The following is a 26648-nucleotide window of genomic DNA, read 5'->3' as shown; positions in this document are numbered from 1 at the left end:
ATTCCCGCCTGCCCCGGAGGTGACCACTTGGTGGGGCAGACCTCTCCTGACCCACCCGTTGCTCCCCTCAGCAGTGTACTTCGTAGATCTGCCTGCTCTGCTCCCCACTCTGTCTCTGTCTCACCGCCCCTGAGCCTCTGGCCTGTACCCCAGTTCTCTATGAACAAATAAATAAATCTTTTTTTAAAAAAAAAAGTTATATTCTTTGTGTTTCATATTGTATATTTACTGTATTAAAGTCCCTTTTCATTAAAGTTTTATATGTTTTGTCTTGATGCGGCAGATGACAGAACCCACTTAGAACAGTAACACTATGACTGATTGTTTAGCCAGAGTTCTAAATCAGATTAAAACTTTCTCAAATAGAGATGGTTATATTATGTGTGTACCTTGATTTATGCTTTTAGACAACTATATGTTTACATATTTCATGTCATTTTGTCCTACATGGTTGCCACAGAAGATGATATTTCGGTCAAAATAAAGAAAAATCTTCAAAATACTTGAACATCACACCTGGTAATTCAGTTCAAAGTAATTGATTTCTTACGTGGAAAAATGTCAACATGTAAGGAAAATGCAAATACCCAAGGCACTCTTCCTCTATAAAATGGCAAATTAAATATCTATATGCATCAAAGTCCATCAAGTCTAAAGTTATAACTACACAACTAAAAACTTAAATATGGTTGAAGATTATACACATAGCTTACTTCTTCTATCAATTTATGTGGCAATAAGGTGGCTGTATAACAACATGTACATCATAATTCTGCTGTAGAAGCAGGTAGAAAAGATGGGCCCAGTAATGGTCTGATATATTTGCCCTAATGAAATTAGTAAGTAAATCAGTGCTATAGATTTTTTTCAAAATGATGAACCAGGAGGTCCAAAGGTCCTTCTTACAGTCAAATAAAATGGATTTGGATAAGACACATTTTTAGCTTACTATTGGATAAGTAAGACAATGTGATGTTTTCCAAGGAATCCCTCTCCCCATGAAGACATTTCCTGCAGCTGGCTGGAATCTGCAGGCTTGGATACCAAGGAAGAGTGGACTTGATTAAGATGAAGATTGATGCTGGCCAAGCTCTGAAGTGAAAGCTCGAGGCATGACCAGCAGAAAGCTTGTAGACTGAAACAAGGATTCTCACATTGAATGGATGTCCTTGAAATAAGGTAAAATTATCTCTGGCATTGAGCAGAAGCAGGCACAAGCAGTTTCTGGAAGAAAGCATCCCAAATGCAGGCTCTCAGGAGCCCCACAGATCAAGATCAAGTAATAAAATTATAATATAGGATCATCAAGGACACAATAACAAGCAACACAATAAGAGGAGAAGCAACCAAAACTGACTTATCTAGCCCCGAAACCTGCTTCAACAAGAATCCACAGATGCAGAATATAGAAAATATTCTGTACAAAGAAAATATCATTGAAGAGTGTAAAATGCCAATGAGCATGTAGGTTGTCCTCCCTAAAGTATACCATTAAAAGAGTATATGACTGCAAAAGAGGGGAATTTTATACAATCTTCAACCAACCAACTCAAAGGCAGGACAGGAGATTAAAAATAAAAATACAAAGGGTCAGCTCATGAATATATGGCAGATTTAGACCCAAATGTATTAGTAGTGTCATTAAACATAAGTAGAATAAATTACTAAAAGTGATGAGGACTGTCAGGCTGAATTAAAATTTTGAGCCTTACATCAAAATGCATGTTATTTGACAAAAACACAGCTAGAGCATAAAGGTACAGAGAATTTGAAAGCCAATGACTAAAACAACATCTGCCTTCCAAATTCTAATAAATGAAAGCTTTGTAACTTTCCCTATGAAGTTAACCATTAAAAATACATATATGATTGATAACAGCCTGAAAATATATAAAGAATAAATAGAACTGCAAAACAAATAGATCCTCAATCATTTTGGAAAATTGTTAAAAAAATTTTTAAAAGAATCAGGAAATCACAAAGTATTTCAGTCAATCTGCCTGTTCTGTTCCCCACTCTGTCTCTGGTGAATCCTCTCACCCTGGGCACCTCAGGCCTGTAACCCCATTCTTGTGTGCATAAATGTATAATTCTTCAAAAAAAAAAGAAAAGACTATCCGGAATTGTCTACATAAATAATATGGTCTACAAATAGGGACAGCTTTGCTTTTTCAATTTCCATCTTTATACCTTTATTTCTGTGTATTACTACATTCAGTAACTATGTCCTCCAGCAAAATGTTGGCATGGAAGTAGTATAGGTGGGTAACTTTTGTTTTGATCCTTTCTAGAAAAACAATTAAGTTTTTCAACCTTTTTTTTTTTTAATATTTTATTTATTTATTCACATAGAACTGGGGTACAGGCCAGAGATGCGGAAGGTGAAAGGATTCACCAGAGATAGAGCCGGGAGCAGAACAGGCAGGTAGATGAAGTACACTGCTGAGGGGAGCAGCGGGCGGGTCAGGAGAGATCTGCCTCGCCATGTGCATCTCCTCCGGGGCAGGCGGGAGTAGAACTCATGCAGAAGTGACTTTAGCTTCTTAGTGCAGCACTTTAACCCGCTGAGCCACCAGGGAGGGTCCTAAGTTTTTCAACCTTATGTATGATTTTGCCTCTAGCTTTTTTCATATTATTCTCCATCAATTTCAAGATGCTTTATTTGCGGGGATTTTTTTTTAAAGATTTATTTATTTATTCATACAGAACTGGGGTACAGGCCAGAGATGCGGAGGGTGAGAGGATTCACCAGAGACAGAGTGGGGAGCAGAACAGGCAGATCATCAAAGTACACTGCTGAGGGGAGCAGCAGGCGGATCAGGAGAGGTCTCCCATGCCACCTCCGGGGCAGGTGGGGATCAAACTCATGCGGAAGTGGCTTTAGCTTCTTGGTGCTGCGCTTTAACCCCGCTGCGCCACCAAACAGGGCCCATTTGCTGGGATTTTTATCATGAATTTGAATGCTTTCAAAGGTTTTTCTTGTATCTTATTGAAGTAATCACATAGTGTTTCTCCTGTATTAATTAATGAGAAAATGGCATTAATAGACGTGGGATTGTTAAAGTAACTTTGTATTCCTGAAATAAACTCTTTTTTATGGTGCTGCATCATGCTTTTGCATTAGATTCAGTATCTTCTTATAGACTCTGGAACTAAGTCCATGAAGGGTGTTGATTGGTAGCCTGCTTTTCTTTTCAAAGCCGCCTTTTCATAATTGCCTGTGTCTTTAGAATCAAAATAACAGTAGCTCATAACGTGAGCAGTGTTCTCCATTGTTTTCTGAAAACATTTACATACAACTGGCATTATTTCTTACATAATGTTGTAGAAGTTCAACAGTGAAGTTGTCTGTACCTGAAACACCTATTTTATGTTCTTTAATTTCTTGACCTACCCAATAGAGGCTTGTCAATGTTTTGAATGTTTAAATAACCAGGTCTTGGCTCAGGTTATTTTCTATATTGACTTCTGCCCTAATTTGCTGTTTCTATCTTTATTAATTTCTTTCTATTTACTTTGATTCTATTTTGCTCTTTCTTCCATTCTACTTAAAGTGAAACATTAGATAAGTCTAGATCTTTCTTCTCATCTGAGTATTTAATCTATAAGTTTTCTTCTCAAACTCCTTTGGCTGTATCCAAGAAAAACATCTGATAGTATTTTCATTGATATTTATTTTAAAATAGTTCCTTATTTGTATCTGACTCATGACCTGATTAGAAGTGTGTTGTTGAATTTAAAAGATGTTGGGATTTTCTCAGATACATCGCTTTGATTTCTTATTGAAATTTGATATGATCATACTATAGAATTCTTACACTGAGATATTATAATGTTGGCAAATTTTCCATGTGCCTGTGGGTGCTGGATAAGTGCTCTCCAAATGTCAATTAAATTGAAGTGGTTAATAATGTCATTCATATTTTCTATGGCTTTCACAACCTTTACCTAGATGTTCATCCATTGCTGACAGGAGGGTGATAAAGCTACCCCAATTACAGCGTTATCTCTTTTGTTTTAATTGGGTGAATCCATGATTTTTGAGACTTATCAGAAAGATTGTGTGTCTTCCTGATAAACTGTCCCATTTATCATTATTGTTTCTTATCTTCTCTAATAACACCATTTTCTTGAAGTTCATTCCCTGCCAGTTAAGTCTCTCATGCTTGTTTGCATACCACATCGTTTTCCATTCAGTTACTTTTAACCTAGCTCATCTTTACATTAAAATTACGTCTCTTGGGGAATGGGATCAAAAACGGGGGCGGGGGGGAATGCACAGGATTATGGTGATGGCACACGGGTGACCTGGTGATGGGAAACCTGCGGGGATTACAACTGAGATGGAAAAAAAAATGTACAAAATGATGTAAAAATAAACTTTTTGTAAATAAAAAAATTAAAAATAAAAAAAATTATGTCTCTTATAGGAAGTAACCACTGAAAGTTTGCACCTCGTATAATTATTAACATAATGATAGAGAATTGCATTCAGGTCAACAAATTGGTGATTCCATTTTTGTTTGCCCCCCCCCCCCCCTGTTTCTTAGTCATCTCTGTGGCCACTTCCTGCCTTACTTTGAGTTACCTGAATGTCACTTTATCAGCTGATTTTTTTATCTCTATATTTTAAATATATTTTTAGTAGTTATTCCATGAATGACAGTGTGCAGGCCTAACTTTTCCAAAATCTACTCAGAGTTCAGATTGTACTACAACAAAGAAGACATGCAAGCATTGAAATGACTCGGGTCCTGTTGCCTCCCCTATTTCTTTGCAGCTTTCATGGTCCAATGGATCACCCCTCCATACACAGAAACTCCCACCAGACAATCTAACACACTTCCAACAGTCATCCCTACCATTTCTGTAGTTCCCCCTTCTTTCCTAAACACCCAATTTCCTTGTAATCTCACTTCCCTTCAGCCTGAAGAAATTCCATTCGTGTTTCTCACAGAGCAAGTCTATCACCAATAAACTCTTAGTGTCCATCCTCTGAGAAGGTCTTACGTGTTTGCTAGCTGGACGCTTGTTTTTCTTTCCTTCCTGAAAGACTGCTTTGCTGGGTAAAGAATTATACTTTGACAGTTCCTTTCATGCTTCCAATGCCCTAAGCAGGGTTCCTCCTGCCTTCTGGCCCACGAGGCTTCCCAAGAGCAACTGCAGCCCCAGGCCCTGGTTCCCCTCTGCCTGCCGGGCACTCTTCCCTTGCTATTTTCAAGATTTTTTCCCTTTGAGTTTTTAGCAATCTGACAGTGATAGTGATATAGGTAGGCCTGAAAGTCTTCAATCTTTGTCCTTATGGTGGCCCTTCAGTTCTTCAAAAATGTTTTTTCTCTCCTAACCCCTTGCTCCTTCCTCTCCTTCTTACCACAGGCTCGTGTGCTCCGGTAATTAAAAATAAAGATGTCTTTATGTTCTTCAGTGTGAGTCTCTCTCTCTCTCCAGATAAAGAGAGAAGGATGTGGTCAGCCCAACTCTGTCACAAATGGAAAGCAAATGCCTAGTATCTCCATGACCATCAATTCTACAGCAGTTCAGGCAGCATGCTGGCATTCTGAGGGTAAATAGGAAGTTACTCCCTTTGGGGTGATTCCATCAGCGCCCTCTGCTCTGCCTTTCTTTGTCTTTTCTCATAAATACTCTGTCTTCACCAAAATATTATCTGAGTCAAAAAAATTATTTTTTTACTTTGAAAGCCTCTAAAACACACTGGAAGGTCTTACATGTTTAATATCTGATACACTCAACTATTTTCTCAAATATTCAGACTGCATTATAATTGGAATTATTTTGCATTGAGTTTGAATTACACCTCTAATTTCGGAGAACAGCAGAGCAGGCATAGGCTAGAAAGTGACTATCAAGTTAATTTTTAAAAACTCTTTATAAATCCCTTTTGCTACAAACATTAAAAATGCCTGTGTGTGTCCATTTCCCCCATAATGATGCCTGCACCTTCCCAGTGACTCATTAATAATCTTATTTGTCAGCAGCACTTCATTAGAGAATCAGCTACAAGAGAAAACACCATTTCACTTCATATTCATGTGTCTAAAAAGAATTGGTTGGCCACTCTTGATTTTTAAAAATAAGCTTTTTACAGTTGTAATCAATGATATACTTAAAGCATCTGTAGATGACAATTATTTCTTAAAATACTAAATTAACAGAATAAATTAAACATATTTTGTTAGGGTTTTTTGTAGTGGTAATGGTATTTTTAATGTATATTTTCATTAGTTGAGTTTATATATATAATTTTTCCCTAAAGACAAGTAGAATGATTCATTGGTGGTTATGAATCAGGAACTTGTAAACCAAATGTACTGTATCCTCTGTCCTTCCAGCGTCTACATAAACCTCAAAATTAATTCTTCCAGGGAATGAACATTCTTTTACTCATCCACATTATGTGATTTGCCAGTTTATCTTAATATTTCTCAAGACAGTTGAGAATATGAAAAATACATGATTTTTATGTGATAAGCCAGAGGGCTTATGAAAAAAGGTAACTCATACCAAAAAGTATGAGTTACTTAGACACAATGATGGATAGCCAAGGAAAAACTGGAAAGCTGCAATGAAGCCTCGTTGGAAATTTGGCAAGAGTTATTAACTATTAACAAGAAATTATTACATGCAATCTACAAATGATAGCCTCTATCTGCCTATTATTAACACTACTTTTATTTTCAGTGACAGATCCTTGGCCTAGCTAAAGATGCCCTACTGGCAAATACACAAATAAATCCAGATACAGGATTAGGAAAGATACAGAAAAGGAAGACTTTTCAAACCTCCCAGACACACAAAGAAGAAAATGAACATAAAGCATGAAATTGCCTCTGGAGAAAACCTACCGCTTAAGAATCAAGAAATCACCAAAGCTTCCTAATACTGCCAAGAGATAATAAAAGTATTTTTTCTCTTTCTTCTCAGCTTAAGATTCTGATAAAATATACCCTCACAAGAAGTCTACCTAAGAGCCACTTTCCACACAGTACTATAAATATGATAAGTGATTTACTTCTCTGGACATGCAATTTGATTTATAAGCATGAGTAGATTGTAAACATGAAATCTTCATAAATGAAGGGAGCAAACAATATGATTAAAGGGGAAATTAAAACATACCTTGAAATGAACGAAAATAAGGCTACAAGCTATCAGAATCTATGAAATAAAAAAATAAAAAAGTGGTCCTAATTGGGAAGATAATTGTAATACAATTACAATAACGATATAATAGGGTTTTGCTTTCTCTACATCCTTTCCAGCACTTACTGTTGAACTTTTTAATGTTCATCCTCATGGGTGTGAGCTGATTTGATATCTCATTGTGGTTTTAAATGTAACTCCTTGATTAATGTTTTCATGTATCTCTTGGCCTTCTGGATATACTTTCTAGTGAATTGCCTGTTCAGATCTGTTGCTCATTTATCAATTGGGTAGCATGATATTTGCCTTGTTAATATTGTATTAGTGTTTTTTTGTATCCTGTATATTAACCCTATCAGTTGTATAATGTATAATATTTCCTCTCATTCACTGGGATGTCTTTTTAATATACTGATATTTTTGCTTGCTGTGTAAAAGCTTTTTAATTTGAGGTAATTCGAAATGTTTATTTTTGTTTTCTTTTCCCTTGCCATCGGGGTTGAGTCTATAAAAGTATCTTTATCATTGATGTCATGAAATAGATCACCAATGTATTCTCTTATTGTTACAGATCTATACATAAATCTTTGATATATTTGAGTTTATCTTATCTTTATTTTTATGAATTTAGAGGGTGATACGTCATTATTTCCATGTGGTGGTGTCCCCCATATCATTTGTTCAAAAGATTCTCTTTTCCCCACTGTGGCTCCTTTATCACAGGGAAAGAGACGCAAGCTTTCAGAGAGTTGTCCCCAGTGGCTGAGGGGTTTATGAGGGACAAGGCTGCCTAGCGCTCCCCACCCAGATGCCCTGGGATTGAAGGTCTCAGGGAGCACTACTCAACACTTCTGTGAATTTTATTCATCAAATAAAGGGTTCAGTTAAATAATCTCAAATGTTCCCTGAGGTGAAAGTTCTATAATGGCATGAGACCAGCACAGTTGTACGACATGTGGCAGAACTGTGGTATACAAAGCCTGAGACCACACACCAGCCCCCCGTCCCCAGCCAAGTTATTCCAGCTATAAACAAAGTTTGATGGTATGGAGAAAAACTGCTTTTTCTATTTTGTGGTAAGAGAGATTTCAAGGGAAAATTAAAACAGATGAAATGATGAATGAATAAATGATAAAACAGATAAAGCTCAAATGATTTCATAACTTTAGGAGAATTAAAATGTATCTATATTTGATTTACTCAATAAATGATCATGTTTAGTACATTACATTGAAATGGAACTTATTCAGGCTGACTAATTAAATTTGTTTGGTTTTTTTTAATGCTTTCTTTTTCCCATAGTGAAGTACAACTTGATGAATTTTAAGAAATCTATTTCTTAGGTTATTTCAGTTACATTAAAAAGAAAACTCTGTGAACAGAGCAAACTGCCACACGGATTGTAACCCTTTCACTCCTCAGATGTTTCCAGAGCACGGGCGGTGTTCTGGTTCTGAGCGCTGGTGGGGGCATTAGCCTGGCGTTGACCATTCAGCTCTGGGCGGTCAGACTTCACACAGACAAAAACTGGTATGACATGGCACCCAGAAAACAGTGTGAATGTTGGAAGGACCCTGGAAAGAGACTGAATCTGAAGGAAAGAGCCAGTGTTCTTTGAGTGAGGCCTGAGCTAGGCAAGAAGGTGGAGCCCAGCTGGAGCAGACACCAAGGCTCCAGGAGGAAAGCTTCTAGAGTGAGGACTTGCTGTCCATCGAGCCAGGAGAGTGCATTTTAATTTTCCAACACTCTGTCTTCTGCCTCTGGGAGTCAGCCTTCCTCAGCCCTAAGAACTGTGCACGTGGACCACCTCCCTTTAGTGGACGCGTAACATTGATGACCCCCCCCCCCCGCCGCCGTGGAGAGCTTCAGAGGCCTGGGGGTGGCTGGGTGCAGGGAGAGAAGCTGGACTATAAGCCAGGCTTCGCCACACCAACTTGGGAAGAAACTGCCAGTAGATAAAGCTGAGCAGAGGCCAGGTGTTGGGGGAGGGGAAGTAGTGGCCACAGTACTGCAATGCCCTTGACCCCAACCACTGTACTTCCCCAAGAGTTTCTACTCAACAAAGCAGTAGTTTCCTCGCCTCCTAAGACATTGTTGCTTCTTTGTAAGAGTATATCTAATTTAGATGATTTTTTTCCTAAGGACATAATCAGTGTTTCCTACCCCCTCACCACCTTATCCAGCATCCTTTCATCTTGCTTCTCAAAGGCAGCAGAATTCCCATGAGTGGTCACTTGCAAATTTCTATAGTTTGTCTCCGCTTCCACCTGTAGCAGAGACACCAGCCCAGATGGGACCTGTGTCCTGGGAGTGACATGAAACCACCTTGAGTGCCCACTGCTCTAAGTGTGCTCGGCCAGCACAGGTGAGCCTGTTACCTGAGCCTAAGAGGCCCTGTGTTGGAGGGGTGACCACTGTTGATGGCCTGCCCCCCCAGGACAGGGGGACTCCCCACTATCCACCTAGAAAATGCTGTGTCTGTAAGCATCTGTCTGGATGGGGCATTCGAAAGAGCCAGGGGGCTGCTCTCAGTATAGACTCCTGCATGAGACCTGCCCTTCCTCATCCCCCTTGTTGACCAAATGTCCAGTGGCTGCTCTCAGCCCTAGACTCCTGCATGAGACCTGCCCTTCCTCACCCCCCTTGTTGACCAAATGTCCAGTAGCTGACCCTAAGCACAAAGGCACCTGGCCAGTAGCTGAAAGCGGGCATCACCCATCTAAATCTTGGGAACCTCTGCGATAACACTGTGGGTGCCTCCGTAGGCACAGAGGTCACGTGACCGGGACCTTCCCTGTGCTTCTCAGTACCAAAGAAGCAGGTTGAAGCAGTGAAGACCCCTGAGAGCTCCCTGTTGGGTCACTAGTACCCCGTGCTCCCTTCCTGCATGAGGCTGCTGTGAACGTGCATCCAGCCGAGGAAGCACGCCCTGGCTAGCCACAGCCTCTCCCGAGCACAGTCCTCTCCGTCAGCAAGCGCCATCTGTGTTCCTGAACTGCCTTGCTGGGCTCTGAAGCGCCCAGGGGCAATAACGGTGCCGTCATAAACCAGCGACTTCCTTCCTCTCTTGGCACTAGAAGCCACCCTCTTCCACTTCTTGGTGAAAGAGCCCAGGATTCTGGAGACCCTCCCACCATCACTGTGAAGATCTCATTATGTTTGTGCCCTGATGAGAAAAGAGCCTGCCTAAGACGTAAGATTGAAAAGAAGATTGAAGCAATTCCAGCCCTATGTACTCACTGGGAGGCGCCTTCTGTGACTAAGAAGAAAACCTCTGAAATGTGCCCCTTCCCCAAGAGTGTGGACACACACCCCACCCTCCCTGGCCCATGTGCGTGTGAGTGCATGTGTGCGTGTGTGTGTGTGCGTGTGGGTTAGCTCCACACAGGAGCCCGTCAGTGCAACCTAGGAGGGCTGGAGGGTGAGGCTAAGATCCTTGATGATACTCTGGAAGCATGGGATTTCCAGATCCCAGTTTTAAATTCAGGGAGAGATTCGTACTTGCATTTTCCTGGCTCACGTTCATGCTCAGGAATTAATTTTTAATAGTTGTAGAGCATTCCTTACATGTATGAATGTCTTCTTGTTCCAGAAGAATTCTGAAATTAATATTGCATCTGGCAGTATCTGTAAGCCATGTTCCCTTTCCCCCCTTAGAACAGCATGAGCATAGAAGTTTTTCTATATCGAAAAATTGGTCCCAACCTTTAACAAGAGGAATCTTTTAAAGATACATGTAGATTGCTGGTTATTTAGCATGGAATGTTACCTTGAACACTGAACATCATGCATTCAGATGTTTCAACCTCACCTCTCCTACGTGGCTTCGGTGTGAATCAATTCCAGTTCAGGTTCCAATGTCCTTCAAACTCTGACCCTCTATGGAACTGTACAGTAACTGACATTGGTTATGGGGGTGTCTGCTGCTTCCTGTACATCTTCCTTGCACAGCCATGGAGGCCGGGCCCCTAAGATGAGTACACAAAGTCCTGGGGCTGGGAAACAGTGGCAAGTAACAAGATGGGAGCTGGGAGCTGCAGGCCCTCTCCTCATCCTCCCAGCTCCCCACCTGCAGGAGCCCTTGGGGGTAAGGACACTGTATCAAATCCCCTTGGACCTGGTCTGTGGCCTCACCAGCACTGTTTGTTGACTGACTTGCTGTGCTTCCTTTTGAGAAACTGGCAAGATGAGTTGCTGAGGACAACAACAGTGTTCTGTCTGTCTCCCAAGATAAGAAATACGAGAAGGGAAAAGGAAATTCTACAGCAAACCAGGCCTTCCATTCAACTTAAAGATAGAAAGCACCAAAGTGCAAAATATCTATAAATAAAAAGAGAAAATAGTACCAAGTCACCGACACTAAGTCTCAAGCTGGTCATCCCCCACCAGACTTTACAGAGGCCAGGGTTGGAAGGGGATGGGTCAAGGCCTGGAAGTGAGTATGGACACGGGGTTCGTGGATAGGGGCAGGAGCACTAACGGGGCCCCTCCAAGCACTTGGCTTCTGGGGAGAACTCAGAGAACTCTTTTGGCAACTGAGCAGTTAAGGAGAAAGAAAAGGGGGGCCCGGGTATCCCACAAGTCAAAACTTTGTTCTGCTGACAGAAGAGAGCGCCATTAAACAGAGATTGTTTTGAAGCAAAAAAAAAAAAAGCACCCCAATAGCACTAAATTTGCAAAGAAAAATCAATCAAATACAGAGCTGCTACAAAATAAACATGAGGAACAGAACAGAACTTCATGGCTCTCAATGATAAGGATGCGGGCCTTAAAGGAAACAGCTAGACAATTCTCCCACTTTAGTGCTTCCAGGCAAAAACTATCTGATTCTTGCCACTGGCCACTGCTGCAGAACAAGGGCTATAATGAGAAGAAATGGAGACATAATAGCCTTTCCCAGTGTCAAGGTAACTAAATCAATAGGCATTTGACACCCCTAATTGCCCACAGAAAAACAAAAGGCAATTTAGAGGGAATGAAATGAGCTATAAAGAAGATATAAGAAAAATGAAAGGATTAAAAAGTCCAAAATGATCTCCAAGTAAATTCAATATCCAAGAAGATAAACATCATAGAGCTCTTTTCAAAGAAAAGATACCATACCCACAACTACCCACCAGGTAGTAAAAAATGCAAGCCTGATCCTAATAGATTTCAGCCTGGGATGTAGGCTAGAGTAGGGGTTGGTTTTGTGGTTCCCATCACCTTCTGGAATGGATGCTAAGGACTCCACTAATTTAGAAAGTCCTCTAGGTGTTAGAATGATTAATCTGGTCTCAAAAAAGAAAATGGAAAAGAAAATGAATGCTAAGAAAAATTACCTAGCTGATGTGTCTAAACACATGCACCCAGAGAAAAAGATCAGAAACACGGCTCTATTTGTGAAACATGCCCGATCAATAACAAAGACCATGCTTATTGGTTTTACTTGGCTAGAAACCACTTTGTTATGTTGGCATGAGATAAATAATCTAAGAATGACTCCTCAAGGAAAACCCGGGAGTCAAGTAATTCACATTGCTTTGGAATTATTGCTGGCTTTGGATCACATTGCTTTGGAATTATTACTGGCTTTGGAAATCACCAATTATTGACCCCAGAAGGGAAAAACATAGAAATACAGAAGCAAATGAAAAGAAACATGGAGGCCACATGAGGAGGCGTGCAGGCCCACTCCCCAAGAAAACAACCGTAATTGGTGATTTTTTAAAATGAGTATCTGAAAATTGTCTTGAAGGCATACAACCAGTGACAAGACATTTATTCGAGAAGGTTTTCATAAGAGCTGGAAGAGTTAGTGGCGGTGGACCATAAACCTCTCCACCCACATTCAGCAGATGACTCTGGTTATATCGAGTAGACAAGGTTCCCCCCCCCCCCAACTCAGCTAAAAACTACAATATTTCCCTCCAAGAGAAGCAGGCAACTCAGATTCCTCTCTCCAGATCTATTTTCAGAGCCTAATTCAGGAGAATTTGGGTCAAGAAATCAGGGCTGTCTTCCTCCACTCAGCCCTCACTCAAAGGGGGGGAGTTCTACCTGAGATGCCCCTTACCGAGACTGACTGTCCTCACCCCTGCTCACTTGTAATGCGGATGGCCCAAATCAGCCACACAAGCCCAGAAACTGATCTGTACGCTGGCTAGGTTCACCAAGAAACCCAAGAAAAACAACTAAAAATAATTATCTCAGGGTCTGAACAAACCTCCAAGACTGGTCTCAAAAACTACCACTGTAAAGGAAAGCGAACCTAGTTGGATCACCCTGTGGAAAAATGTATAACCTGGTGTATTGCCAAGACCAGGAGAGCAACAGTCGGGAACCCGTGAAGTCTAAGGGCTATCATGACAGCGAGACTCCCAGGAAGGTCCTGATGTAGACCTACATGACTGAATATAAGCAAAGACTTAGACTTCAAAGAGAGACCTGTCTTAAAACCAACAACAACAGGCCCTCCCTGGTGGCGCAACGGGTTAAAGCACTGCACTGAGAAGCTAAAGCCACTTCCGCAAGAGTTCGATTCTCGCCTGCCCCAGCGGTGACCACATGGCTCCACAGACCTCTCCTGGCCTGCCCGCTGCTCCCCTCAGCAGTGTACTTCGTCGATCTGCCTGTTCTGCTCCCCATTCTGTCTCTGGTGAAGCCTCTCACTGCCCCTGGGCCTCTGGCCTGTACCCCAGTTCTGTAGGCACAAATAAATAAATCTTTAAAAAAAAAAACCAACAACGACAAAAAGTGTCAAGGTTTAACCCAGAGTAGAATGAAAACTGAGTAAGTCTATCACAAAGTTAAGGTAATTAATAGGAGGCATTTGAGGTGCTTGGGGGACCCTTTGAGAACGAGTATTTTTCTGTCAACAGATCTTTGTATTTGAGGAGGACACAGGCTTGTAAATCAAGTCTCCATATTGCAAAGCACTGTGAAAAATTCTGTCAGAACAATTGAAATTAAAGCAATATATATTATTCACACTTTTTGTGATAATGTCTATTCCATGATAACAGGCTATTTACTCAATTACACAAAATGAAACAGATCAAAGTAATACACCCTGTAAATTTTAAACTAACAAGTAATTTTGCTCCAAAACCAAGTTAGAGAAAACCATATTTTATAGTAAATGAAATTAGAGCAAGTTTACAAACCATAAAGCTGGCTTAAGAAAAAACAACATATTCATAGCGGAATAAATTATTTTATCAGAATATGTATGTGGCTGAGATAGAAATCATGGTTTCACTTAAAATGGTCTAATTAAAACCTCCATTATTTTCCACTTAGAGGACCTGTAGAAAGACACATATTTAAGCTCCCTTCATTCATTAAATAAATTAGGAAATAGAAAAATCAGGTAGAAAATTGTATTACAAAGGTTCTACAGTCTTACCTCCATCAGAACAAAAAGCGCGGCAAAGAACAGGAGTGTTGCCCACTCCACTCTATGTAGAATTATCTCAAAATCATGAATATCAGCTAAAATCAGCAACCAGATGGCACCCAGAATAGCAATCCACCCTGAAAAATAAATAAATGGTCACATAGAGACAGGCCAGTTGTTAACCCCAAAATTTGCATCTTCCTGGTGCTCTTTTCTTTCTGTATTGAGGATAATTTCCATTCTGCAATTTTTACATTAAAATGTACAATTTAGATTTTAACTGATGTCTCCACCCATGAAACCTACAGTACAACCAATATATTGAAATGAACATAGTCGCCCCCAAGTTTACTCAAGCCCATAGGGATGTCCCCCGCCACGCCTCCTGTCACTCCACTGCCAAGAACCTGTCCTCTCTTGACTTTCACCACAGGCTCTGTTTACATTTTCTATGAATACAATCATACAGCATTTGTATTTTTTTGTTTGTGTCCATTCAGCACAATTATTTGAAGATTCTTCAATGTTGTTGTGTGGATTAACAGTTCATTCTTTTTTATCATTCCATAGTTTGCCATTTCATAGCTATGCTGCAAGATATATATACACATGCACCTGCTGACAGACATTCACCTTGCTTCCAGGGTTTTGCCACTGCGCATGAATATACTATAAACTTTCATACATAATCATCTCTGCGGATCCCTTCTTGTAGTTGTCTTGGCTAAATATCAGGAATGGAATGACTGGATCATATGGTAAGTTAGTGTTAGGATATATTTGTTTTAGGAACTGTAAGGCTGGATCCTAAAATGGTTAAACCATCTTACAATACTAACAGTGGCATATGAGAATTTCAGTTCTTCAATACTTGATCAGCCTTTTTGATTCTAGTCATTGCAGTTGCTATGCCATCCCATTGTGGTTTCAAACGATATTTCAAACGAATTTCAAAACCTGGTTCTTTGAGGAGGTCGAGAAATTTAATTTTTTTTTTAAATAGCCAATTTGAACAGGAGAAAACTAAACATTGCCCATATCAAGAGTCAGACCCATGGCATGGTGAGAGATTATACAGGCACGAAGGGAGTACTGGTTTCCTACAACTGCCATAACAAATTACCACAAACATAGTGTCTGAAAAAATACCCAATTCTAAAATAACAGTTGTCATAGATGAGAAAGATGATGGCCTCAACCAGATGTCTGAATAAAGCCTCATCAAGACAAAGTCAAGGTGTCTGCAGGACTGTATTCCTTTCCCAGGATTCTAGGAGAAAATCCACTTCCTTACTCATTTGGATTGTTGATATAATTATATTCCCTTGCAGCTGTAAGTCCCAAATTCCCTTATTAATTATGTTAAATCTACTCTGCCTGTGCTTTGTAAATGGAACAACAAAGCCTGAGTGACAGCACATCTGTTTCCAGCATGGTGTACTGGATATTTTAAGCCCACCGTTGAGAGCCACTCAGAAAAAATAAATGCCTTTCAAAATATTACTGCTCATTGACAAATAATGCGCCAGACCACCTAAGGGTACTGACGAAGATACACAAGTTCATGAATGCTGTTTTCATGCCTGCATACACAATATCCATTCTGCAGGCACAGAGCAAGGAGACACCTGGACAGTCAAATCTCAGTATTTGAAAAACAATTTATAAGGCTAGAGCTGCCATAGATGGTGATTCTTCTGATGGCTCTAGGCAAAGTCAGTCAAAAGCTATCTGGAAAGGCGTCACCATTCTAGGTGCCACTAAGAAGATTGGTGGCACATGAGAAGAAGCCAAAAATTAACAGTCTTAATGAAGTTGATTCCAGTTGATAGCAGTAGAGCAAGTAACTGAAGATGTAGGGGAAATAGCATGAGAATTAACACACAGCGTGGGCCCTGAACATATGACTGAATTATCACAAACTCAAAATAATACTTGAATGAATGAGGAATTACTTCTTATGGATAAACAAAGAAAATGGTTTCTTGAGATGGAAACTATTGCTGGTAAAAATTCTATGAACACAGTTGCAGTGACAGCAAAGGACACAGACTATTATATAAGTTTATTTGATAAAGCAGCAACGTGGTTTGAGAGACTGACTCCAGTTTTAAAAAAACATTCTATACTGGGGAAAATGCTATGAAACATATCATATGCTATTTGATGAGAGAGAATCTTTGTGAAAGGAAGAGTCCAATGATGCAGCTAACTTCATTATCTTTCTTTAAGAAGCTGCTACAGATACCCCAACCTTCAGCAACTATCCTCATCAATCAGCAAATGAAGGTCAAGGTAAGATCCTTCATCAGCAAAAAGATGTGACTCACTGAAGGCTTCAATGATGATCGGCACTTTTAGCAATAAAGTATCTTTAAATCAAGGTACATATGGTTTTTTTTTTAAAAGACAGTGCTATTTCACACTTACTAGACTAGTCTAGTATAAAGAGAACTTTTTTAAAAAGATTTATTTATGCACACAGAGCTGGGATACAGGCCAGAGGTGCAGGGTAGTGAGAGGCTTCACCAGAGACAGGCCAACTGACGAAGTACACTGCTGAAGGGAGCAGCGAGTGGGTCAGGAGAGGTCTGCCACGCCATGTGGTCACCTCCGGGGCCAGGGATCGAACTCATGCTGAAATAGCTTTAATTTCTTAGCGTTGTGATTTACCCTGCTGTGCCACCAGAGAGGGTCCTAAACACAACTTTTATACATACTGGGAAATTAAATGTTCAAGTGACTTGCTTTATTGCAATACTCATTTTGTTGCAGTGGTCTGAAACCAGTCTCCAAATATATTTCCTAAAGAATTCAAGTCAGGAACTGTTTTAAACAGATATTTGAACACTAATATTCATAGCAGCATTATTCACAGCCATCAAAAAGTAGAAGCAACCTCTGCTAATCATCAGATAAATTGATAAACAAAACGTTGTATAGACACACAGTGGAATATTATTCAGCCATAAAAGGAATTAAATTACGACACAAGCTACAACATGGATGAAACATCAAACATCACTCTGACAGAAGTAAGTCAAATACAAAAGGACAAAATCATACATTGTAAGATTCCACATACATGAAATACATAGAATAGGCCAATTCATAGAGATGGAAGGTATATTAGAGGTTACCAGGTCTTAAAGTGGGGAAAGAAAAGGGAAATATCACTTAATGAATGCAGGGTTTTTGTTTGGGATGATGAAAATTTTAGAAACAGACAATAGTGTTGGCCATACAACATTGTGACTATAACTGACACCACTGAGTTGTACACTTAAAAAAGGATAAAGTGGGCCCTCCCTGGTGGCGCAGCGGGTTAAAGCACTGCACTAAGAAACTAAAGCCACTTCCGCATGAGTTCGATCCCGCCTGCCCCGGAGGAGATCCACATGGCGTGGCAGACCTCTCCTGACCCACCCACTGCTCCCCTCAGCAGTGTACTTCATTGATCTGCCTGTTCTGCTCCCCGCTCTGTCTCTGGTGAACCCTCTCACCCTCCGCATCTCTGGCCTGTACCCCAGTTCTGTACGAATAAATAAAAAAAAAAAAAAAGGATAAAGTGGCCCTCCCTAGTGGCGCAGCGGGTTAAAGCACAGCACTAAGAAGCTTAAGCCACTTCCGCATGAGTTCGATCCCGCCTGCCCCGGAGGAGATCCACATGGCGTGGCAGACCTCTCCTGACCCACCCACTGCTCCCCTCAGCAGTGTACTTCATTGATCTGCCTGTTCTGCTCCCCACCCTGTCTCTGGTGAATCCTCTCACCCTCCGCATCTCTGGCCTGTACCCCAGTTCTGTATGAATAAATAATCTTTATTTTTTTTTGCAACAGTAAAAACATGTAAGAAGGACATAATCCTGGAGCATGTGTGAAGGCCTTATATAGCATAGTACTGAGGCCCTAACCTGTAGATAGAGAAGTCACTTAAGATTTCTCAGAGCAGGAGGTGGATGGCCAGATTTTTCCACGTGTGCAGCTATCTGTACTGATTAGACTTCAGTACTTTCTGACATCTCCAGAGCACCAACCCCACAGTACTGAAGATAAATAGCCACTTGCCTACCTGATCTATCACATCTGATGCTTGATCCCTTGATTGCACAGTTAAAGATAAATAGAGCATCATATCTTTTCTTTAAATCCTCAGGGAAAAAGAAAATTGCACCAGTTGTACTTGCCCTGAGTAATGTTTTTCCACAATCAGGAATGGCATCCCATTGTCTGCTGCTTATATGGCAAGAAGAATCCCTTTCTAAGAGTCAGTAACAACACAAGCTATTTTCCGTGATCCTAAGAGAAACTGCAATAGAGACACGAAGATGGACCTTCCTCCAAAACTCTCTTCATAGTTCTATTTTCCTTTAGTATTTGTGGCGGGCTGAGTGTTCTTCCAGCCAAAACTCCTGTCACAGCGCTCATCAATCCAACTTCAGTATAGGTTCTATTTTCACAAAGCTTTGTCATGTCAGAAAAAATACCCTGCAATAAAAATGCCCCACAACTGAATAAAGCCTCACCTTGCCCCTGGAAAACCTCAATTTCTCTCTTAATTTTAATTACACTGCCTGCAGGGCCAGTGGCCCTAATCAAGCAGCCTGTGCAGAAGCAAATCCACTTGACAATGTCTGACACCTTCACTGAGTCCAGGTAGCACCTTCTAACAGGTTCCCCAGATCACTAACAGCAATATTTCATTCTGTTCCTCTCAGCACTGGCTCCACAATATTAGTGATTAAGGCTGAAGCGATGAGCTCCTTTAAGGTGTCTTTAAGGAAAGACAGTTGATGGGAACCTCACAATTTCTCATTTCACATTCTGTTACAAATTCCAACAATGTGTTCTTGAGACTCATAAAAATTAAAACTTCGTTATGTGTCAAGGCTCATGGATAAAAAAGCAGCATTTAGCTGAACTTCTGTCAACCCCTTGAACAGGTATTAATCTCACTAAGACTTCTGCCATTCCTCAAAGCCATACATGTACTTTCTCATTCAAATCTCCAACAGAACCAAGTTTCAATGCAGAACCAAGAGCTCAAGGGGACTTTTCTCCCATCCCAAAAACCCTGGGCAGGACTCAAAGAAACAGAGAACAAAGGGTCTCAGCCATTCACTGAATGGCCTCCTTGACACAAGACACTCTGCTCCCTTCCCGGCAATCCAGCCCATGACAGAGTTTAGCTGGTTTTCCTCAAGCCACATGAATTGCTGAACTAAAAGCAAGACTCAATACCCAGTCTGTGAGAATTTCTTCCCATTCCACCAAAATGGATTCCTCTCATATGCTCAGTCATTAATGGAAGGTTTCACTACTTAGGAAACAAGCTGATGATTCTACTTATGAAACCTCCCTGGAGAGGGGGGTTCCATATGCTTAGAAATGTAACTTCACTTTGTTTTATCTGAAACCTTGTGATCTTTTATAAATAACATGTTGTTCACATCCTTGTTCTGGACATTTTTCAGATGCCTTTGATGAAAGGAAAAACTGTTCTGAGGAATGGAGCACCATTAGGATGAAATAACCATATTCTGGCTCTCCAGTCACACAGGTTGCTTCTCCAGAGAATAGCTCAGCATTTCCTAACTCATATTCATTCTTCAGACTAGAAAAAGGCAAACAGGCCAGAGTCCAAAGCATTGCCTGCCTACCTTTCTACGTTAAGGTCTTGTATGTATTGGCTATCCACTGCAAAAGATCAGCCCCATGGGATTTTTCACAAATAATGCAGGACTTTCAATTTCATAAACACTATGGCTGCCTGTGTGTGGTTTTAGATCCACCACTGAACGTGTCATTTACCCAAGCATTATGCTGTCAAGGCTTAAGTCCAGTGTCCCCTCCTCAGGAGTGTCCAGTTCACAGCTAGGTGGGTGAGCACAACAGAGAACAGCACAGGATGAATAGGGTTAGAAGATTACAATGAGCTGAGTCAGCAGGGGTTAAATGTTATTTTTGCACGAGGCGCAGGGTGATTGCTTGGGACCTAAGACACGATGAATTTGTAGAGAGCACAGGTTTCCTCTTCTAAGAAAATCCCTATTCTTCCTAGTTTCCCTTTAAAAACCAGCAAAATTAAGGCCATTTTCCTCATCCTGAGTTTTTCTGAGCTACCTAGTCATCACCTAAACTATGCATTCACAAGCACTCAGTCATACGTGGAGCTCTGCTTCTCAGGCCTCTGTCTACATGAGCTAGGTACAAAAAAACAACCGTACCAGTCACATTGTCAGTTGTTGAGTTTTAGTCCAATTAACTTCCATCCACTAGCAAGGGAACACCTAATTTCTACCAATGAGTTTTTAGAAAACTGGTTCACTTTGATGGTAAGTCCTAGAAATGAACAGCCACAGCATTAATCTCAGAATCCACCTAAATGTTTGCTCAAGTTACTGAGGCCAAAGAATTTCTTCAGAAAACCACGTAGCACTTTTTATACTTTTTCCCCAGCATTTCAACTCCAAAATTAGAGACACCCAGAGCCCTGAAAGGAATCATCTCTTGGTCTCCATGCCTCTAAAGCCCTACAGGCATGTGAGTTTTCATATTTTCTTTTCTTTTTCTTTTTAATATTTTATTTTTAAAATGTGGTACTTTTAAATGAAGCTACTTGTGAAATATTAAAGATGGTATTATTTTTTTCAGATTTGGTTTCCTATAGCAAATATGAGCATTGTTCTATATAACAGGGCTAATAGAAAATATAGAAAACAAGGTTGGTATATATTGGGACAAATTAGAATATCAAAGTTAATGAAACCCATACGTAATAACCATTTAAGCAGATCTGAGAGTTTTAACAATTTTCACAATGAAACGCAGCTCTAACACCTTACTGTCCCACCAACCATTCACAAGTAATTTGTTTAAATGGCCACTAACATTTTCCACTGAACGGAGGAATCAGACTGTGAATCCCTGCATTGCATTCTTAAATGTATCTTCCCCCATTGGTCATTTTCTTGCCAAGTAATCAGGAAGCCAAACCCTCACCAGGTAATTAGATTCTCAGCAGCCTCCAAAGAGAAATGCTGCTGGTCACCAATGATTAATGAACAGAAGTCACACACCTCAGGAAAGAAAGGCTTTGCAGATAATGACACAATAAATACCTACAATGATAGCCACTTCCAAACTCAACCAAGGAGTGTTCTCAGTAGGAATAGTAAAGTAAGGACTTTCAAAATTCTGTTACATGGAAAAACAATTAAGTACCCATACAGGCTGTGACATGGATGAATCTTGAATACTTTGTGCTAAGTGGAACATTCCAGACACAAACAACCACTTGTTGAATGACCCTGTTTATTGGAGGTGTCCAGAATGAGAGGTCTCCATATAGGGACAGACAGGACTAGGGGCTGCCAGGGACAAGAGGGGGGGTGGGGAGCTGCTATTGGATATGATGTTATTTGGGGGGGAGGGATGAAAATGTCCTTGAATGTGATAGTAGTAGCATTTGCATAGCTTTGTGAATATATTAAAAAGCACATGCAAAGGGTAACTTTAATAAAACGGGAATTCCATATTTCAATTTTAAAAATCTGAGACATTCTCGCCCTCCTTTCTCTCTCATGATTTCATTTCTTCAGTTATGGGGAAAGTGGTGATTTTACCCTTGATGAGATTAATAGAGAACAGTTATTATTCTAATTGATTCTTAAAATCTATGGCTCATTTATATCATGTACTTATAATTATTCTGAAATAATCATGAGGACATTTGTATTTAAGATGAAGACTTGATTAAAAACTAGGAAGGGATTATGGCACTATCTAGCAATTTGACTATTTGGTCCTGCCAGGTTAACAAAAACTGCATGTAACAACTGCCTTACATCTTGTCTTACTTATTAATTTATTTTTGTAATTCTTAGCGTGTTGTTTATTAACACCATTAAAAGTTGTAGAAACAACTTTATATGATAAGGCACAGGGAGACAGTTCTAATAAAATATTCAAATTAAACAGTAACTCACAGTTCAAAAGACAATTTTAATGCACATACAATCCCCACATGTCTGGCTCAAAAACATTTTACTATATCTATTCGTAACCAATGATTAAGATTTGACATTGCTGCTACATGATCAATATCTGAGAGTGAACCTCTGGATACCTAGTGAACAAATATGTATTTTCACATATATATTTTCCCTGCGATTTAAATTTCTAACTATTTACTATCATCTCCTAAACTTTTTCCAACGATAAAAAAAAGTTCCACATAACCTCACAGGGGAAATGGTATCTGGAAAAAATGATTTCAAGTTGCAGCCACTGCTGGCGGCATTTTCGTGCTTGCTGGTCTGCAGTCACAGCTGCTCTTCCAGAAAGTAGGAAAATGTTTGCTGAACCATAGAAAGACAACCTTGGCCACTCAGGTTTGTGATGAATATTCATCAACTATAAAAGCTGTTTTGTTTTGAAAATGTGTATCTCATTTAACGTTTTGAGTAAGAGACAAATATTTGACAGGTAGTTATACCTGATCCCCTTAAAATTTTCTGAAGTAAAAAGCAGCTTAGTGAAATTTTCAGCACGTCTATGTTTATTTGAGGACTTGTTGACATTCATAATGCACTGGTGTATAAAAATTGCATAATGTAATATATTTTATAAAGGAAAGTTCTTACCCTTCTCCACCCTGTTTTTCATCCTGCTTGTGCTGTAGCAACCCAGTAGCAATGGATGGTACAGACAGAAATTCCATCACAGCAGTAGTATAACCCAAAGGCATCACTGTAACTTAATGAATGTGATTTCAACACAAGAAATATCCTGCTTTAAAGAATTTGATGGTCATTATTTAACCATCTGTCATGTTCAGACAGTGTGAAGCTATCTGGCTAAGAACTGACACTCAGTAAGTAGCTGCTGCATGAATGGAAAAAGAAAAGAAAAACTTGGCTTGGGTTGTGCATATTTTGTGTGATTTAGAACATGGTCAGTCTAGAGCTCAGTACTGCACACTATACTCAACTTTGCCGTAAACAATAACAATTTCAAGCAAAATAAAAATTTCAACCCATATTAGTGAAAGTCAATTTATATATTGTAAAATTTTTATTAGCCCACGAATATGACATTTGCTCATTTTTACCCACATATTTATCTACATTCTTAAATTTGATGGTTTGATATTTAACAATCGAGTTAAAGACCAAGTCTCAATAAATAAAAAGTTACGATGCCAATTAAACTTAAAGGATGTCTGCCATGTAACTGTTTGCAAAACCACCAATGAATCAAAGGTAGAATAGTCTGAAGTTACATATGCTTGAAAGCAGGAGCTTCATGTTTCATTGTAAAATCTATTATTCCACAGTCTTTTCAGTGAGAATTCCTCATTTCTTTTGTGGGTGTTATTAACCTTTCCATTTTATTCACAGTGATGAAGTATCCTGAATGTCTCAGTCCCGGGGGGGGGGGGGTGGATTCTCTCCACCTTCTCTATTTGTTGTTCCCCTTTCTCCAGCTCACTGTGTCTGAGTCCAAAGCTCCCTTTCAACCCAGGGGAGTGCCACCACCCCCTAAGTCCACTCCAAGGTCCTAGAAAGAAGCAGCACAGAGTTCTGGGAAGACTCGTGGAGGAGACACCCCGAACTAGGTGATTTCAGTCCTCATGGAGCAGGTGATTGTATGACTTAACCAAAGCTTTGTTTCCACATCCGTCACTCACAGGCATTCACAGCTGATGCTACAAAACCCCACATTTTTTGACTACCCCCAAGATCCAAAAACACTGTCCTCTCCACACCCATGAACTTCAAGTTAATACACTGGTGTCCTTGTTATAACACTTCGCATTACCAGTCTAAGTCTACGGTTAGATAGCATGTGGGCTAGAAGACAAAATGAATTCTCTCAACCACAAAGAAGAGCTGCATCTCGTGTATATCCTGTGGTCCAGGGAGCATCTGCTCACTCAGAACAACGCTGCCTCCAAAGCCAAGGCTGAGGACCAGCTCTGAGCACTGGCTCCGAGGAAGGAAGCTGCCCATCTGCCTCTTAGAGCACCACCATCCATGGCCAAGCACGTCCTTTGGCCACAAGGGCTCACTGTCGCTGCTTTTCACTGGCATTTCTATAAGTTTCACTTGCTTCTTTGTATTTGCATCTTAACCTCACTCTCGACGTTTAAAATCCTACCATCTTTTCCAAATCCAGGCCACACACCACTCCAAGAAACATTTCCTTACCTTTTCACTTAGATAGGGTCTCCTCCTTCCCCTCCTCTCCATCTTCCTCCTCCTAGTCCTCTTTTATCTAAAGCCCTATAACATTTCACCTGCACTTTGATGATGGGAGATATCACATGGGCATTATAGCTGTGCCCCTGCCCTGCCTCGGCATCAGACTGAGAGCCAAGGGTCTCAGACTGGTAAATAGTGTGTGGTCCACAAGGCACTGCAAAGGAGTCAGGATAGACCCATCTCCCTCTTGGCTGGGAGCCCTGTGAGAACAGCAACTAAGTGACTTGTATTCAGCACACTTCCCCAGCCTCATGACCACAGCCTGTATTGGCTATACAACTGCATGCGTGGATGAATGATGTCAGTGGAGTGAATTACAAACTGGAAGTTAGAGTACCTAGGTAAATGTGTCAGGAAGTCTGCGGCGTGTCCTGGCAGCTCATGCTGACGGACGCCTGTCTCTAAGATCTGTACCTGCCCGTTGTCCAGGCCTTGTGTTACCAGGCCATCTCTGTCCCTCTGGTCATAACTTCCGAGTTGGGAGAGGAAGCTAGCCTGATCTGGACCAATTAGATTCTTTACCTAAGAACTTGGGGCTCAAAATAAGACTTTTCTCTGTATGCGGCTGACGTTGTGATCCTATGCATTGGAAAAGTCAAGAGACCAGCATCATTCTGCTGTGAGCAGAAAATAAGGCAATAAAACAGTTCATGGAGAAGTGAGAGGTGAAGAGAAAAGAAGGAGGATGTTTGGGAGAGGGGAGCAAGACCTCCGGATGCCTTTCACTTTCCTGAGTTTGCTTCCCCTCCCCAGCCCACCCCCAGGGCCCACTAACCCTTGGAGTCTACCAGTTAGTCCATCCTAATAATCCCCTATTTCGTTTAAGACTGATCAAACAGATTGCTCTATTGGTAACTAAAAATACTTTCACAGGGACAATAAAATTGCTCACAATAGGACATCCAGGGACACTGAGAACCAGCAATTTCAAAACCATAATCAGGGAAACAGTGGAAGAAAGACCTCAGAGATGAAATCTAATCAAACATATCAGGAGAGAACCGAGGAACACATTCTGAACTAATTATCAAGGAGATCCAGAAAACTGCTAATCAAGGTTAGACATTTTAGAGCCAAAGATAACATTTTAAAGCCAGCTCACTTATTCTTTTTACAGTTCCATAATCAGGTATCCACAATCCTGAAATCTTCAAGTTCAGAGATGCTAAACTTTTTTAGAAGTTTTATGTCAGAATCCAACAAAATCTGACTCGAACTGAAATGAAGCCATTTGGGTCCTTAATGATCCTCCCTTATACAATGATGTTTTGCTGCAGAAAGATTAATGCAAATGACAGGGTGCTCTCCTTGAATCTTGGGGAGTGGAGGGGGCGACATTATATACAATTCACTGAATTATCTCTAGAATATAAATAGAGATGTCTGATTTGTGAAAGCTGTCTGGCACCAAGAGTTTCAGGTGAATACTGTGGACCTATGTGTACAACTCAGCAGTCTGGGCCTAACTCCTGTGTACACCATGCGTTAAACACCAGGGGACTGTCTCTTTGCTAGATGAGCCTGAATTACAATCTGACTCTTATTTGCTTTTCTCTCTTCACTGCTGTGCCATCTCTTGTCATCGCTGGGGACTCTCCTGTCCCTCTCCCAAAGCCTGTGGCAGGGGTGCTCCTTCATGCAAGGACACCCTGACCAGGTCTGCCTGCCTCTCATCTGAAGCTTCTCCACTGTGTGACCCTCGTGCAAGTGGCTGCCAAATGCAAGGAGGTTCGGCACTCTCTAGGGACAGCTTAGACCAATGAGTGATGGGAATATGGGTAAATGTGCCCTTTTTCTCCCACACAGAGCCAAAGACAGTCCTGAATCGCAGTTCATGCTTCTCAG

General features: G+C 40.6%; 1 protein-coding gene across 1 annotated transcript in view; it reads right to left on the bottom strand.

Annotated features, from left to right (window-relative positions):
- The window catches only part of OCA2 (oculocutaneous albinism II), a 133579-nt gene that overhangs the window by 53231 nt on the left and 53700 nt on the right, over window positions 1-26648 (bottom strand). The window contains exon 18 of the mRNA XM_004692949.2: window positions 14549-14676. Coding sequence (XP_004693006.2) covers window positions 14549-14676 — 128 coding nt within the window. The remainder of the gene's footprint in view (window positions 1-14548; window positions 14677-26648) is intronic.

Source organism: Condylura cristata, unplaced genomic scaffold (genome assembly GCF_000260355.1).
Source record: "Condylura cristata isolate star-nosed mole 26May11 unplaced genomic scaffold, ConCri1.0 scaffold00035, whole genome shotgun sequence".
Lineage (NCBI taxonomy): Eukaryota > Metazoa > Chordata > Mammalia > Eulipotyphla > Talpidae > Condylura > Condylura cristata.
Note: the sequence above shows the minus strand (reverse complement) of the source record. Positions and strands in the feature narration are given on the sequence as shown.